The sequence below is a fragment of the Nerophis lumbriciformis genome, linkage group LG34, assembly GCF_033978685.3.
Source record: "Nerophis lumbriciformis linkage group LG34, RoL_Nlum_v2.1, whole genome shotgun sequence".
NCBI lineage: Eukaryota > Metazoa > Chordata > Actinopteri > Syngnathiformes > Syngnathidae > Nerophis > Nerophis lumbriciformis.
Window position 1 is genome coordinate 13,291,548 of NC_084581.2, and position 15,953 is coordinate 13,307,500.

Sequence of the window (15,953 nt, forward strand, 5' to 3'; positions counted from 1 at the left end):
TTTTGGGGCCCGGATTTGCAGTCTATTTTCTTTATTTGTAGCTTGTAGCTTTGATGTAAGCTACCTAGCTACATGGGTCTAAAAATCCTTAAGCTACAAGAATCACTACTCTTTCAAAAAGTAGTTAAACTACCGCCATCTACTGGGAAATGTAGTTAAGCTACATAGCTTTGTTACATGTAGCTTGCTACCACTCATCACTGCTTGCCGCCATCTTTTAAGTATGCTAACTGTTCCTATGTTAACATGCTAAAGTTACTATGCTAATGTATAATGCTAGCTTTTTAGCTAAATTTATTTTTTTAGACCTAAAAATCAAGGCTTTTGATACTTGGCTATGACACCGTTTTAAAGGTATGCTAACATGTCTGGTGTTAGCACATTACCATTGGCATGCTAACGTTTTATGCAAGCATTTTAAACAAATGTTTTGTTTAAGCCTAAAAATCACGGATTTTGATACTTGGCACCATCTTAAAAGTATGCTAACTTTTCTGATGGTATCATGCTAATGCTAATGTTAACATGCTAATGTTTTATGCTATCCATCCATCCATTTTTTACCGCTTGTCCCTTTTGGGATTGTGGGGGGTGCTGGAGCCTATCTTAGCTGCATTCGTGCGGTAAGCGGGGTAAACCCTGGACGCCACCTCATCGCAGCATTTCATGCTAGTATTTTACCAAATGATATACAGTTGAACCAAAAAATGACGGATCTTCATTAGAGGTGTATGTTATCTGCTGGATGTTAACCCAGATGTGATTAATATTCACTCATATATTCATATATGGGGAGAGCTCTGGCCCCCGGCAGAGTAAACACAGCCATTTCGGCCTCTGTTTTTTGAATACAAAAATACTTCTGACCACTAAGTTACTGCAAAAACATTAACTTTTATTTACAGAACGTGATGAAAAGTCCATTGTTCTTGGCTTCAATACCAACACGAGTGTGAGTGGCTGCAAGGCGCCGACTACTGGTGAGTATAAGGAAAAGCAAGGGGAACAGACAGACAACTAGTACACGGCAGAAGTGTCGCAAAAGTCTCATGTAAAAACACAGCCAATAAAGGGTTCCTGCTTTTCATGCGTCTAAATACGCACACACACATTTCAGCGAGAGATAGTTATGTGTGGCTTTAAAATAGTGTTTGTGTCCACTTTGTGTTGAACTATTTAAAAAAGCATAATATTTAATAAACAAACATTTGCATAAAGCAAACAAATTGTCCAGTCCCATGTCGCTAATTTAAAATAAATAAAAAATAAATAAAACTAATTGAAAGTAATTTGTAAAATGTAAATAAAAATTCCAACATGGCTTAATGAAAGGGAAAAAAGTTGAACTGTTACTATTATCTGTAAAGCTAACAAGGAGGCTGTTTTTTTTCTTTATATATATATATATATATATATATATATATGTATGTGTGGGGGAAAAAATCATCTCTACAGGCCTGTTTCATGAGGGGTTCCCTCAATCATCAGGAGATTAATCTCCTGATGATTGAGGGAACCCCTCATGAAACAGGCCTGTAGAGATGAAATAGTCTTGTGATTTTTTTTCCCACACATACATATATTGCGCTCTACTACGGTATCGAGCACTATTTTTTGGATAACCTTATTAAGACATATATATATATATATATATATATATATATATATATATATATATATATATATTAGGGATGTCCCGATCCAGGTTTTTGCACTTCCGATCCGATACCGATATTGTTTTTACATTTCCGATCCGATACCGATACTGACCGATACCGATACTGACCGATACTGGCCTGTCCGAGCATGTATTAAAGTTTAAAGTTATTTAGCCTACTTAGTTGTCAGAATCATGTTGAAAAGGGTTTTAGTACTCTTGATAACAACTAGCCAGCTGAATTAGGGGAGTTTGAATAATACACAATGGTTGGTAACAAGAAACTGACCTGTTTATTCAATGATAAACACAAAATAGACAAAATTATACATGACAAACAAAAATGGCATCATTGAAACTAGGGCTGGGCGATATGGCCTTTTTTTAATATTGCGATATTTTAAGGCCATATTGCGATACACGATATATATCTCGATATTTTGCCTTAGCCTTGAATGAACACTTGATGCATATAATCACAGCAGTATGATGATTCTGTGTTTTGATTGATTGAATGAGACTTTTATTAGTAGGTTGCACAGTGAAGTACATATTCCGTACAATTGACCACTAAATGGTAACACCCGAATAAGTTTTTCAACTTGTTTAAGTCGGGGTCCACTTAAATTGATTCATGATACAGATATATACTATCAGATGTGGAGGGGGGCGTCGGATGTAAGTGTCAAAAAGACAGCCAAAAGAGTTTGATATGAGAATAAATCTAAAGTTAAAATATAGGGTAGAAATGCACCCATTTGCAGGAAATGTAGTCTTGATTTTCAAAATTTTCTTTCAAGGCTTGCATGTCTACATTAAAACATTCTTCTTCATACTGCATTAATATATGCTACTTTTAAACTTTCATGCAGAGAAGGAAATCACAACTAAAAAAATCACTAATTTTTTCATACGGTGTTGATGTGGAAATTTTTGCCTCGGCATTTTGATGGTGTGGACGTGTGGCACCGAACGGAGATAAGCGTCTCGACAGACGTTACAATATTTGAACAATGATGACGAAAACTGTTGTCTCTGTCGTGTCCGTGTGTCGAAAATTGTTATGCACTTATTTTTTTATTTGATTTTGTGCGTGGCATATAATTGCTATGCGCAGTGGACGCTTGAGCAGTTTGCAATTGCACAAGCGCGCACCTTAGAGAGAACGTTGGTCACACGGCTGCGCTAGCATCACAGCTAACGTTAGCCATGCTGCTACCTCTCTGCTCCGGGAGGACGTATACATATGTGACGTATAACGTGACAGTATGTGACGTATGTCGTGACAGTATGTGACGTGTGTAAGAAGGTGCGCTTGCTGTCTGTGAGAGGGAGACACAGGAAAGAGTGAGAAGAGCCTGTCGTGTAATGCCAGCAGCTAAAAGCAACTGCGTGAGAATCCACAGACCTGTGGATGTGTTGAAGGTGTGCTGGAAAATGCGGAAAGGAAATTAGGGCGCATCAGAAAAGTGGAATGTATTATTTAAATCGGTGCTTTGGAAAACACGGACCGGAGTTTTTTTTTAACTGGATCTGGATCGGCATTTTCCCATGCCTTGCCGATACACAATTTTTGGCAAATATCGGCAGCCGATCCGATCCAAATATCGGATCGGGACATCCCTAATATATATATATACATATGTAAAGTATATTTGGTTTAGTACCAGTAGAGAGGAAAAACAAGTTGCCTCTACATTGAAGCTATTATCATATATAACTGATGTATGACACCGGGAAAACTTCCAAAATTTGTGAGTAAATAGATATGATCAAAATAGTATCAATCTCACTGAGATTCCTGAGGCATTTTGAGAGATAATGAGGAAGCCAGACACGTCATCGCGTGATGTAGTGGTTGGGTCCCTTCATCATCACCAACAACAATGCAAATCATGCAGACTTTGTGAGAACCAACAACGATTACTTGGGGAAAATTATGATCCAGAAACCTATGTTGTTGATCCTGAATATAAGGAGAATGAGCTACAAGCTTTAGAAGCTTCGCTAAACAAATCCAGCTTGAGTGAAACACTATAGCATCATGCTAAAGTTTTTTATTTTGCGTATTTCCAATATGACTGATCTGATACTATGGTCAGACTGCAGAAGCGTTACTACAGTGACGTCAATCTATGGAAAAAAGACGTTCGAAGCGGAATATTCAAAATGGCTGACTGATTTTGTGGCATTTTGTGATGTTTAGATGGTATTTTTACATAATTTGCTGATTGTAAATCGGATATGGTTTAATGCAGACCTGGGCAAATTAAGGCCCGGGGGCCACATGCGGCCCGTTAAGCTTTTCAATTTGGCCCGCCGGACATTCCCAAATATATTTTTTTAGATCTTTAAGATGGAAAGTGTAGCTGCCATTATGATGTGTAGTGATGTTTTCTAATGACGGTAAGTCTTGAACTATACAAAGTATTTCAATGGTTGAAATCTGTGCTTATGGATGATAAACCAGTTACTATGGTAATGTAATTAGTTACTATGGTAATCTAATTAGTTACTATGGTAATCTAATTACTTACTATGGTAATCTATGTCACAGCACCTCAGACGAGGCACCAAGCAGTGTGGGCGGGAAGCGTTTCCACAGACGCGGAAGGAGATTTTCACAACAAAGTTCTAAAGCTTAGTAATATATCAGATATATCAGATTGTAGGTGGGTTTATTTTGTACCCTTCGCGTTCATATTTCACTGTTTGTTGCATTTTTGTTGCGTTTCACTTGATTGTAAAGTATGTCGATCGAAAGGGGGTGTGACATTAATATTTTGTCAATAATCTGTGTTTTATTGTTCATAGAAAAATTTAAAATTCCATTACGTTTTTTAAGGCGGTCTGTCATAACGTTTTTAGCATTCAATCAGACATTATTGTGAGGTTTTGTATTCGTGTTCCTAAAAATAGATATACTGGCCCCCAGACACATTTTTTCTCTAAATGTGGCCCCCAAGTCAAAATAATTGCCCAGGCCTGGTTTAATGGATACAATGAAATGTGGGAAATGTGGCCCCCAAAACAACTTAATTCTTCCGGTTCCGGTTCACCGTGCGTGACTGCTCGCTGTTTCGAAAAAGCTAACTAGCTAGCAGCTAGCTGCTAAGCTAACGAAGCTAGCGCGGAGAAAGGCGTCGCCGGTCAGAAGGAATCTACTCCTGCACACCGTGACCAGGACTTCTCGGAAGACAGCAGGAACTTCACTCGGTGACAGAAAACACCGTGAGTATGGCTTCCTGCGCGTCTTGCACCTTACTCACGGAGAGGCTGGCTCTGCTAGAGGGCCGTGTCCGCCAGTTAGAGCAGAGTAATCTCGTAACTTTAGATGTTGCGGACACATCTGCTAGCGTTAGCTGTAGCGAGCTAACTAGCCCAGCCTGTAGTAGTCCTAAGCGGCCTACAAGCTACGGTGTACCGGTTGAGACGCATAATAGATTTAGCTCTTTAGCTAGTCCTACACCCCAGTCTACTGGCACCACACCTTAGTCATAGGGGACTCCATCACCTGAAACATAAAGCTTAGCAAACCAACCACAATTAAGTGCATCCCTGGGGCCCGAGCACCTGACATTGAGGCTAATCTTAGGGAGCTAACTCGCAACAGGCCTAGTAAACACGTACGACAGGCTAATCGCACCACTAGTTATGCGAATATAGTTGTACACGTTGGCTCCAATGACACTAGAATGAGACAGTCAGAGATTACAAAGAGAAACATAGTCAGGACTTGTGATCTCGCTAGAAAGATCTCCAGGCATCGAGTAATTGTCTCTGGCCCCCTGCCTGCGAGAGGCAATGATGAGAGATATAGCAGATTAGTCTCGCTTAACAAGTGGCTGGCTAGCTTCTGTAGACAACAGGGACTAACGTTTATTGATAATTGGCCCTCTTTCTGGGGCAAACCAGGCTTGCTGATGAGGGACGGCCTTCACCCTAACCAGGAAGGCGCCATCATCCTGTCTAAGAACATAGACTACTGTTTAAGTCACATTTGACTAACTACACTAGAGCAAGCTCGGTCACAGGCAATTACAGAGCCTGCTAGTCCGGGTGAGGAGTCAGTTAAGCTAGAACTAGCCAGCACCAGGCTGGATAATTCCTGTACGCATAGCAATTTTCTTAGAATAACACACAACTCACATAATGTGTTTTCTGTTGTGAATGTGTCCGGGGTAGATATGCATTCTACTGAGGTGGCAAATCATGATGCGTTCAGTCGATCGCAGCATCAAGCAAACAATCTGAAAATTCCCGTCGTATCAATTCCTAGATATGGTCGAAACTATTTAAAGTGCACTACGTATAATAAACGCAACATTATTAATATTTCTACTACGGATAATTTAAACAAAAACTCGTCAAAACAGCCCAATACTTATAATATGGGCTTTTTAAACATAAGATCATTGTCTCCCAAAACATTATTAGTTAATGAGGTCATTAGAGACAACAATCTTAACGTCATTGGTCTTAGCGAAACCTGGCTCAAACCAGACGAATTTTTTGCGCTAAATGAGGCATCTCCTCCTAACTATACGAATGCGCATATTGCCCGTCCCCTTAAAAGGGGTGGGGGGGTCGCACTAATATACAATGAAAACTTTAACCTTACCCCTAACCTAAATAATAAATACAAATCGTTTGAGGTGCTTACTATGAGGTCTGTCGCACCGCTGCCTCTCGATATGGCTGTTATCTACCGCCCCCCAGGGCCCTACTCGGACTTTATTAATGAATTCTCAGAGTTCGTTGCTGATCTAGTGACGCACGCAGACAATATAATCATAATGGGGGACTTTAATATCCATATGAATACCCCATCGGACCCTCAGTGCGTGGCGCTCCAGACTATAATTGATAGCTGTGGTCTTACACAAATAATAAATGAACCTACACATCGCAACGGCAATACGATAGATCTAGTGCTGGTCAGGGGTGTCACCACCTCCAAAGTTATGGTACTCCCGTATACTAAAGTAATGTCCGATCATTACCTTATAAAATTCGAAGTTCTGACTCATTGTCAACAAACTAATAATAATAATAACTGCTATAGCAGCCGCAACATTAATGCTGCCACAACGATGACTCTTGCTGACCTACTGCCTTCGGTAATGGCACCATTCCCAAATTATGTCGGCTCTATTGATAACCTCACTAACAACTTTGACAATGCCCTGCGCAAAACCATTGATAGTATAGCACCGCTAAAACAAAAAAGGGCCCCTAAAAGGCGCACCCCATGGTTTACAGAAGAAACCAGAGCTCATAAATTATCATGTAGAAAGTTGGAACGCAAATGGCACGCGACCAAGCTTGAGGTTTTCCATCAAGCATGGAGTGATAGTTTAATATCGTATAAACGCATGCTTACCTTAGCTAAAGCTAAATATTACTCAAATCTCATCCGCCTCAACAAAAACGACCCTAAATTTTTGTTTAGTACAGTAGCATCGCTAACCCAACAAGGGGCTCCTCCCAATAGCTCCACCCACTCGGCAGATGACTTTATGAATTTCTTTAATAAGAAAATTTAACTCATTAGAAAGGAGATTAAAGACAACGCATCCCAGCTACAACTGGGTTCTATGAACACAGATACAACTGTATCTACGACGGATACTGCAATACAAAATAGTCTCTCTCTTTTTGATGAAATAACATTAGAGGAACTCTTACAGCGTGTAAGTGGGATAAAACAAACAACATGTTTACTTGACCCACTTCCTGGGAAACTTATCAAGGAGCTTTTTGTATTATTAGGTCCATCAGTGCTAAATATTATAAACTTATCACTTTCCTCTGGCACTGTTCCCCTAGCATTGAAGAAAGCGGTTATTCATTCTCTGCTCAAAAGACCTAACCTTGATCCTGACCTCATGGTAAACTACCGACCGGTGTCCCACCTTCCCTTTATTTCGAAAATCCTCGAAAAAATTGTCGCACAGCAGCTAAATGAACACTTAGTGTCTAACAATCTCTGTGAACCTTTTCAATCCGGTTTCAGGGCAAATCACTCTACGGAGACAGCCCTCGCAAAAATGACTAATGATCTACTGCTAACGATGGATTCTGATGCGTCATCTATGTTGCTGCTTCTTGATCTTAGCGCTGCTTTCGATACCGTCGATCATAATATTTTATTAGAGCGTATCAAAACACGTATTGGTATGTCAGACTTAGCTTTGTCGTGGTTTAACTCTTATCTTACTGACAGGATGCAATGCGTCTCCCATAATAATGTGACCTTGGACTATGTTAAGGTAACGTGCGGAGTTCCTCAGGGTTCGGTTCTTGGCCCTGCACTCTTTAGTATTTACATGCTGCCGCTAGGCGACATCATACGCAAATACGGTGTTAGCTTTCATTGTTATGCTGATGACACCCAACTCTACATGCCCCTAAAGCTGACCAACACGCCGGATTGTAGTCAGCTGGAGGCGTGTCTTAATGAAATTAAACAATGGATGTCCGCTAACTTCTTGCAACTCAACGCCAAGAAAACGGAAATGCTGATTATCGGTCCTGCTAAACACCGACATTTATTTAATAATACCACCTTAACATTTGACAACCAAACAATTACACAAGGCGAATCAGTAAAGAATCTGGGTATTATTTTCGACCCAACTCTCTCCTTTGAGTCACACATTAAGAGTGTTAATAAAACGGCCTTCTTTCATCTCCGTAATATCGCTAAAATTCGTTCCATTTTGTCCACTAGCGACGCTGAGATCATTATTCATGCATTCGTTACGTCTCGTCTCGACTACTGTAACGTATTATTTTCGGGTCTCCCTATGTCTAGCATTAAAAGATTACAATTGGTACAAAATGCGGCTGCTAGACTTTTGACAAGAACAAGAAAGTTTGATCATATTACCCCTATACTGGCTCACCTGCACTGGCTTCCTGTGCACTTAAGATGTGACTTTAAGGTTTTACTACTTACGTATAAAATACTACACGGTCTAGCTCTGTCCTATCTTGTCGATTGCATTGTACCATATGTCCCGGCAAGAAATTTGCGTTCAAAGAACTCCGGCTTATTAGTGATTCCCAGAGCCCAAAAAAAGTCCGCGGGCTATAGAGCGTTTTCTATTCGGGCTCCAGTACTATGGAATGCCCTCCCGGTAACAATTAGAGATGCTACCTCAGTAGAAGCATTTAAGTCCCATCTTAAAACTCATTTGTATACTCTAGCCTTTAAATAGCCCCCCTGTTAGACCAGTTGATCTGCCGTTTCTTTTCTTTTCTCCTCTGCTCCCCTTTTCCTTGAGGGAGGGGGGGGGGGGGGGGGGGGGGGCACAGGTCCGGTGGCCATGGATGAAGTGCTGGCTGTCCAGAGTCGGGACCCGGGGTGGACCGCTCGCCTGTGCATCGGCTGGGAACATCTCTGCGCTGCTGACCCGTCTCCGCTCGGGATGGTGTCCTGCTGGCCCCACTATGGACTGGACTCTTACTATTATGTTGGATCCACTATGGACTGGACTCTCACAATATTATGTCAGACCCACTCGACATCCATTGCTTTCGGTCTCCCCTAGAGAGGGGGGGGGGGGGGTTACCCACATATGCGGTCCTCTCCAAGGTTTCTCATAGTCATTCACATCGACGTCCCACTGGGGTGAGTTTTTCCTTGCCCTTATGTGGGCTTTGTACCGAGGATGTCGTTGTGGCTTGTGCAGCCCTTTGAGACACTTGTGATTTAGGGCTATATAAATAAAGATTGATTGATTGATTGATTGATGAATTACAAGTAAGCAAATAAAGTCAACTTGATTTTCCATTCTACTGGTACTTTAAGAGAGTGCAGGTGTACCTAATGAACTGGTCATTGAGTGAGTCAATAATAAGGACACACAAGCGCAGTAATGACATAAAAAATGAAGCATGTTATCTAAAAAGTTGTGTGTACTCATTAAATACGTGCTGTGAAGCCTCGGGCTGAGCGCCCAGAGGCTAATTTAACACATTTACACAAACAACATTGTGTCCAATTAGCACATTTAGCACACTTTTTTTCAATGGCAAACACCGCAACAACACATTATGGAAGCAAAACAGGCAAGTAACCAACAACTAGCATTGAAAGTAAACACAACATGTGCTTTGTGATGCGATGTACCTGAAGGCGGGTCTTCTCTGCCGTCTTGTCCAGCTCAACTTTGGCAGCTGCCACTTCCTGCTGATGGTTTTGTCTCAGGTGCTCGATTGCCGACGCGTGGATGTGATTGAGCTCTGACCTCAAGGATGCTGAGCGATGGCAAAAATAAAACACCGCATGCCTGTTAGTGTGCACGTAAATAATGATAAATGATAAATGGGTTGTACTTGTATAGCGCTTTTCTACCTTCAAGGTACTCAAAGCGCTTTGACACTACTTCCACATTTACCCATTCACACACACATTCACACCTGATGGAGGGAGCTGCCATGCAAGGCGCTAACCAGCACCCATCAGGAGCAAGGGTGAAGTGTCTTGCTCAGGACACAACGGACATGACGAGGTTGGTACTAGGTGGGGATTGAACCAGGGACCCTCGGGTCGCGCACGGCCATTCTTCCACTGCGCCACGCCGTCCCTAACGTAGATACGTTCTGGCACACACAGATACACAGTGAGGAAGTGAAAATTGCAAAGCCGCTCCATTTTATTAGTGTCTTTGCAAGAAGCTGGCCATTAGAAACCTTTTATGAGAAAATAAATAGAAGTCTTCTTTACTTTGCACATAAAGCGAAGTTGTCTCGGGAGGCTGACAGTTGTCACGACAACGAGCTTCCTTTATAGCCTCTCACACATACACACACTATTAGCTTTACACTTGGATTTAATGTAGCTGAGCAAAGAGAAGGATACTGCAGATAACACACACAAACATGCACGCACGCACGCACGCACGCACGCACACACACACACACACACACACACACACACACACACACACGCACACACACACACACACACACACACACACATTCTTGTATGTTACCTTCTTCAGACCGGCAAAAAATGCCCACCTATTTAGGACTACTCTTTCTAGATATATAAAGATTTGTATTTACAACATTAATAATATATACATACTATGTAAATATAAAAAAGGCACACTTTTAGTTATTTTTATTTATTTATTTATTTTTGTTTGTAATTGGTTTTTAATCTTCATTAAGTTATTACAGTATGTCTCTATATACATATTATTTTTTATTTTTTTTTTATTATTTTGGCCAAAGTGGGCGCATTTCAATTTCTTACACACACTTGTTATTACATATGTTGACCAGAGGGGGAGCCCTTCACATTTTTACACACACTTGTTATTTCATATGTTGACCGGAGGGGGAGCACTTTTACAAACCCTGTTTCCATATGAGTTGGGAAATTGTGTTAGATGTAAATATAAACGGAATACAATGATTTGCAAATCTTTTTTAACCCATATTCAGTTGAATGCACTAAAAAGACAAGATATTTGATGTTCAAACTCATAAACTATATATATTTTTTTTGCAAATAATAATTAACTTAGAATTTCATGGCTGCAACACATGCCAAAGTAGTTGGGAAAGGGAATGTTCACCACTGTGTTACATGGCCTTTGCTTTTAACAACACTCAGTAAACGTTTGGGAACTGAGGAGACACATTTTTTAAGCTTCTCAGGTGGAATTCTTTCCCATTCTTGCTTGATGTACAGCTTAAGCTGTTCAACAGTCCGGGGGTCTACGTTGTGGTATTTTAGGCTTCATAATGCGCCACACATTTTCAATGGGAGACAGGTCTGGACTACAGGCAGGCCAGTCTAGTACTCGCACTCTTTTACTATGAAGCCACGTTGATGCAACACGTGGCTTGGCATTGTCTTGCTGAAATAAGCAGGGGCGTCCATGGTAACGTTGCTTGGATGGCAACATATGTTGCTCCAAAACCTGTATGTACCTTTCAGCATTAATGGTGCCTTCACAGATGTGTAAGTTACCCATGTCTTGGGCACTAATACACCCCCATACCATCACAGATGCTGGCTTTTCAACTTTGCGCCTATAACAATCCAGATGATTCTTTTCCTCTTTGGTCCGGAGGACACGACGTCCACAGTTTCCAAAAACAATTTGAAATGTGGACTCGTCAGACCACAGAACACTTTTCCACTTTGTATCAGTCCATCTTAGATGAGCTCAGGCCCAGCGAAGCCGACGGCGTTTTTGGGTGTTGTTGATAAACGGCTTTCGCCTTGCATAGGAGAGTTTTAACTTGCACTTACAGATGTAGCGACCAACTGTAGTTACTGACAGTGGGTTTCTGAAGTGTTCCTGAGCCCATGTGGTGATATCCTTTACACAAAGATGTCGCTTGTTGATGCAGTACAGCCTGAGGGATCGAAGGTCACGGGATTAGCTGCTTACGTGCAGTGATTTCTCCAGATTCTCTGAACCCTTTGATGATATTACGGACCGTAGATGGTGAAATCCCTAAATTCCTTGCAATAGCTGGTCGAGAAAGGTTTTTCTTAAACTGTTCAACAATTTGCTCACGCATTTGTTGACAAAGTGGTGACCCTCGCCCCATCCTTGTTTGTGAATGACTGAGCATTTCATGGAATCTACTTTTACACCCAATCATGGCACCCACCTGTTCCCAATTTGCCTGTTCACCTGTGGGATGTTCCAAATAAGTGTTTGATGAGCATTCCTCAACTTCATCAGTATTTATTGCCACCTTTCCCAACTTCTTTGTCACGTGTTGCTGGCATCAAATTCTAAAGTTAATGATTGTTTGCACACAAAAAAAAGTTGATCAGTTTGAACATCAAATATGTTGTCTTTGTAGCAAATTCAACTGAATATGGGTTGAAACTGATTTGCAAATCATTGTATTCCGTTTATATTTACATCTAACACAATTTCCCAACTCATATGGAAATGGGGTTTGTAAAACCGACACACAGTCAATTTGAAAAATCCCTCCTTTTTGGGACCGCCCTAATTTTGATAGATTTCACCACCAGGGGTGCAAATGAGATCTTTATTTTTTGTTTTTGTAATGTGCTTAAGGCCGATGACAAACGAGACCACAGATGGCCCCTGTGCCGCACTTTGGGCAACCCAGCTGTAGAACCTAACTGTTAATGGCCACTATAGTCTTAGTATTGTAGTGTATTTGTTCATCTTTTGGTCACATATGGGACACGGGTTGTCTCACGTCAGCACCGGAAGTCGTACAATCAGCTGTTCACCTGGCAGTTTTTTTCGGGGATGAATAGGGAAGTCCTTCTTTAGCTGCCGTCTTGTTTTATCATATATTGCTGCCTTTGCACCTGTCAATGTTTACTTTTGTATGCACATTAAATCAACAAAAAAATCCTGACTTTGGAGCAATGTTCACGGACTCTAGTATTTGGCTCTCTATTAGATGCAATGGTTTTCCGAATTGAGATCATGATTTTGGTCCTAACTTGTTCACCGGTCCATATGGAAGGTACTTTTCCTTGTTGATGTCTCAAGAAGGGTAAAAATACAAGAACACACACACACACACACACACACACACACACACACACACACACACACACACACACACACACACACACACACACACACACACACACACACACACACACACACACACACAGAGGAAGTACAGAGCGGGATAATTAAGGAGCATCGGGGATGTGGGTAAGTTCAAAAGTGATGGATAGAAGCCACGTTCCGGTGTCAAGACCACGAGCGTGAAGGTTAATGGAAGAACATTAATCAGTGCTGACGCCACCTGCTGGAGACACTTGGCACTGATGAGTTTTTCTGAGTCCTCACTTCACCTCCATCCATTCATTTTTCCACCGCTTGTCCCTCTCGCCCCATTAACCTTAAATGGAAGTCTCCAGGATATGGGTGTCCAAACGTATTCAACCTGTGCTGTAGAACACTTATGTAAAACTCAAGGCCCGGGGGCCAGATCTGGCCCGCCCCAATCATCTAATGTGGCCCTGCGAAAGGGTATAAAAAATGAATTTGTTCTTTCCATTTTTTGCCAGAAATGTAATGCATGTAATTGCACACTGTATGTTCTGCACTTTATTATTATTATCTAATTGTGCAACAAAATGTTCCAAATGTTTTCATTCTATTTTTGGTTGTTAAAAATAAATACTTACATATCTGTTTGTCACCTTGACTTACGATTTTAAAATTATTGTAAAACATACAATAATCAAAAACAGCTGTCTATGCAAATTGTGTAACGAGGCTTTTATACATTATATTTATCTAGATTCACTGTGACAAGCGGCCCCCTTATAGCGATGAGGCCATCAATTAAAACCTGCTCTAGAAGGTTCTACGTCATTATTAGGAACCACTTGATTGTAGGAATAAAAAACATCCTGAGCTAACTGCCCAGATATGTTAAAAATGATACTTTGTTTTACATGATTTAAAATGTTTCATTTGGCAAGTTATTGCATTAATTTCATCACTGGGCTGGATGTTGTTGTCATTATGATTATGTATTTACGAACAATCTTTATTAGTAGGTAGTTTTATTATTTACATTATTTCATGTTTTCTTCATGTACACACATGTTTATTCTGTCTTCCTTTTGTATTATATATTTACAGTATGCAATCATTTTAGTAAGTAGTACAAAATATAATAATACATTACATTTAATTAACTAGGTTATTTTAGCTTAGTTTTTTTAACCACATACAATTTATAAACAACAAATAAATATAGCTACATGATTAAATATTACAGATAATGTTGGTGTATGCAGTAGAAGTGACAGAAATGTTTCATCTGTGTCCCCTACTTGCATGAATGTGGGTGAGGTTTCATTTTGTTACAAGAGTGTGACACACACGCGCACGAACACACACACATGCACAAAGAGAGCGTACCCAGCATGGCCTTGCCCTCGTCCTCCAGCTCGAAGCGAAGCGTTTGCAGCTCTTGTTCAGACTGCTGCTTGAGCGTCTCCACACTCTGACGGTGAGCCTCTCTCAGGGACTGGAGCTCAGCGTGGTGATGATGACGGAGGCGCTCCTCCAGGTCCTGACGAGGAATGCAAAGCACAAGGAGAAGCCAGGTCAAAAGAACAAGCAAGAAGAGAGGGGGGAAATGAATGAAACATTTGAAACAGAGACTAAATGGAACAACATGCACAGTTACACCTATTATTATAATATGTATTATGTATCACCTTGTCAGTAAATGACTGCAATTAGCAGCACCCTGCATTCACTTTATTTGCTGTGAGATGTGTTGCACTTAAACATCACACAATAAAACCTGAAGTGTTCCACCCGACACACAAAAGGAAACTCTTTGTGGCATTTGTGATTCCTACCAGAAAAGCAATTTGCACTTCACATTCTTGACCTGCATTTTCATTAACAGCATTCCAATCTTGCCTGCTGCAGTCAGCTCTTATTTAAGAGGATGTTGGAAACCATATGAAAAGGTGAGGATGTTTGGTTGGGTTTAATGATGCGAGGACTTTATTGGATTAGGATACAAGAAGGAGTGTGAAGACAAAGATGGACGTTTTTCACATGTTATTTGTTGTTATTGCAAATTATTTACCACTTGCCAAGATTTAACATTTTATTTCTAGAAATGTCCCTAGTTTTAAAAGCTATTTAATAATTTTTAGTTGACTATTCTTAATTTTAGCATGAATAATTATATGTTTGTATTCTAGTTTAAACATGTAAAAATTTAGAAAATAACTATTCAAATAAGGTATTTTGGTTTCCCCCGTATATAAAATCTTGTTTAAAGATTATATTATATCGCTAAAATTTGTTCTATTTTATCCACTAGCGACGCTGAGATCATTATTCATGCGTTCGTTACGTCTCGTCTTGACTACTGTAACGTATTGGCTACCCCTGTGGTAAATTTTAAATGTGCTTTATAAATAAAGTTGATTTGATTTGATTTGATATTATTTTCGGGTCTCCCTATGTCTAGCATTAAAAGATTACAATTGGTACAAAATGCGGCTGCTAGACCTTTGACAAGAACAAGAAAGTTTGATCATATTACGCCTATACTGGCTCACCTGCACTGGCTTCCTGTGCACTTAAGATGCAACTTTAAGGTTTTACTACTTCCGTATAAAATACTACACGGTCTAGCTCCGTCCTATCTTGTCGATTGTATTGTACCATATGTCCCGGCAAGAAATCTGCGTTCAAAGAACTCCGGCTTATTAGTGATTCCCAGAGCCCCAAAAAAGTCTGCGAGCGTTTTCTATTCGGGCTCCAGTACTATGGAATGC

At 40.5% G+C, this 15,953-nt stretch overlaps 1 protein-coding gene across 2 annotated transcripts in view; it reads right to left on the minus strand.

Annotated features, from left to right (window-relative positions):
- fam184ab (family with sequence similarity 184 member Ab) overlaps positions 1–15,953 on the minus strand; it is a 137,127-nt gene that overhangs the window by 24,638 nt on the left and 96,536 nt on the right. For both annotated transcript variants that reach the window (XM_061929697.2, XM_061929698.2), the window contains exons 15-16: positions 14,569–14,722; positions 9,795–9,922 (exon numbers count right to left, since the gene is read on the minus strand). In XM_061929697.2, coding sequence (XP_061785681.1) covers positions 9,795–9,922; positions 14,569–14,722 — 282 coding nt within the window. The remainder of the gene's footprint in view (positions 1–9,794; positions 9,923–14,568; positions 14,723–15,953) is intronic.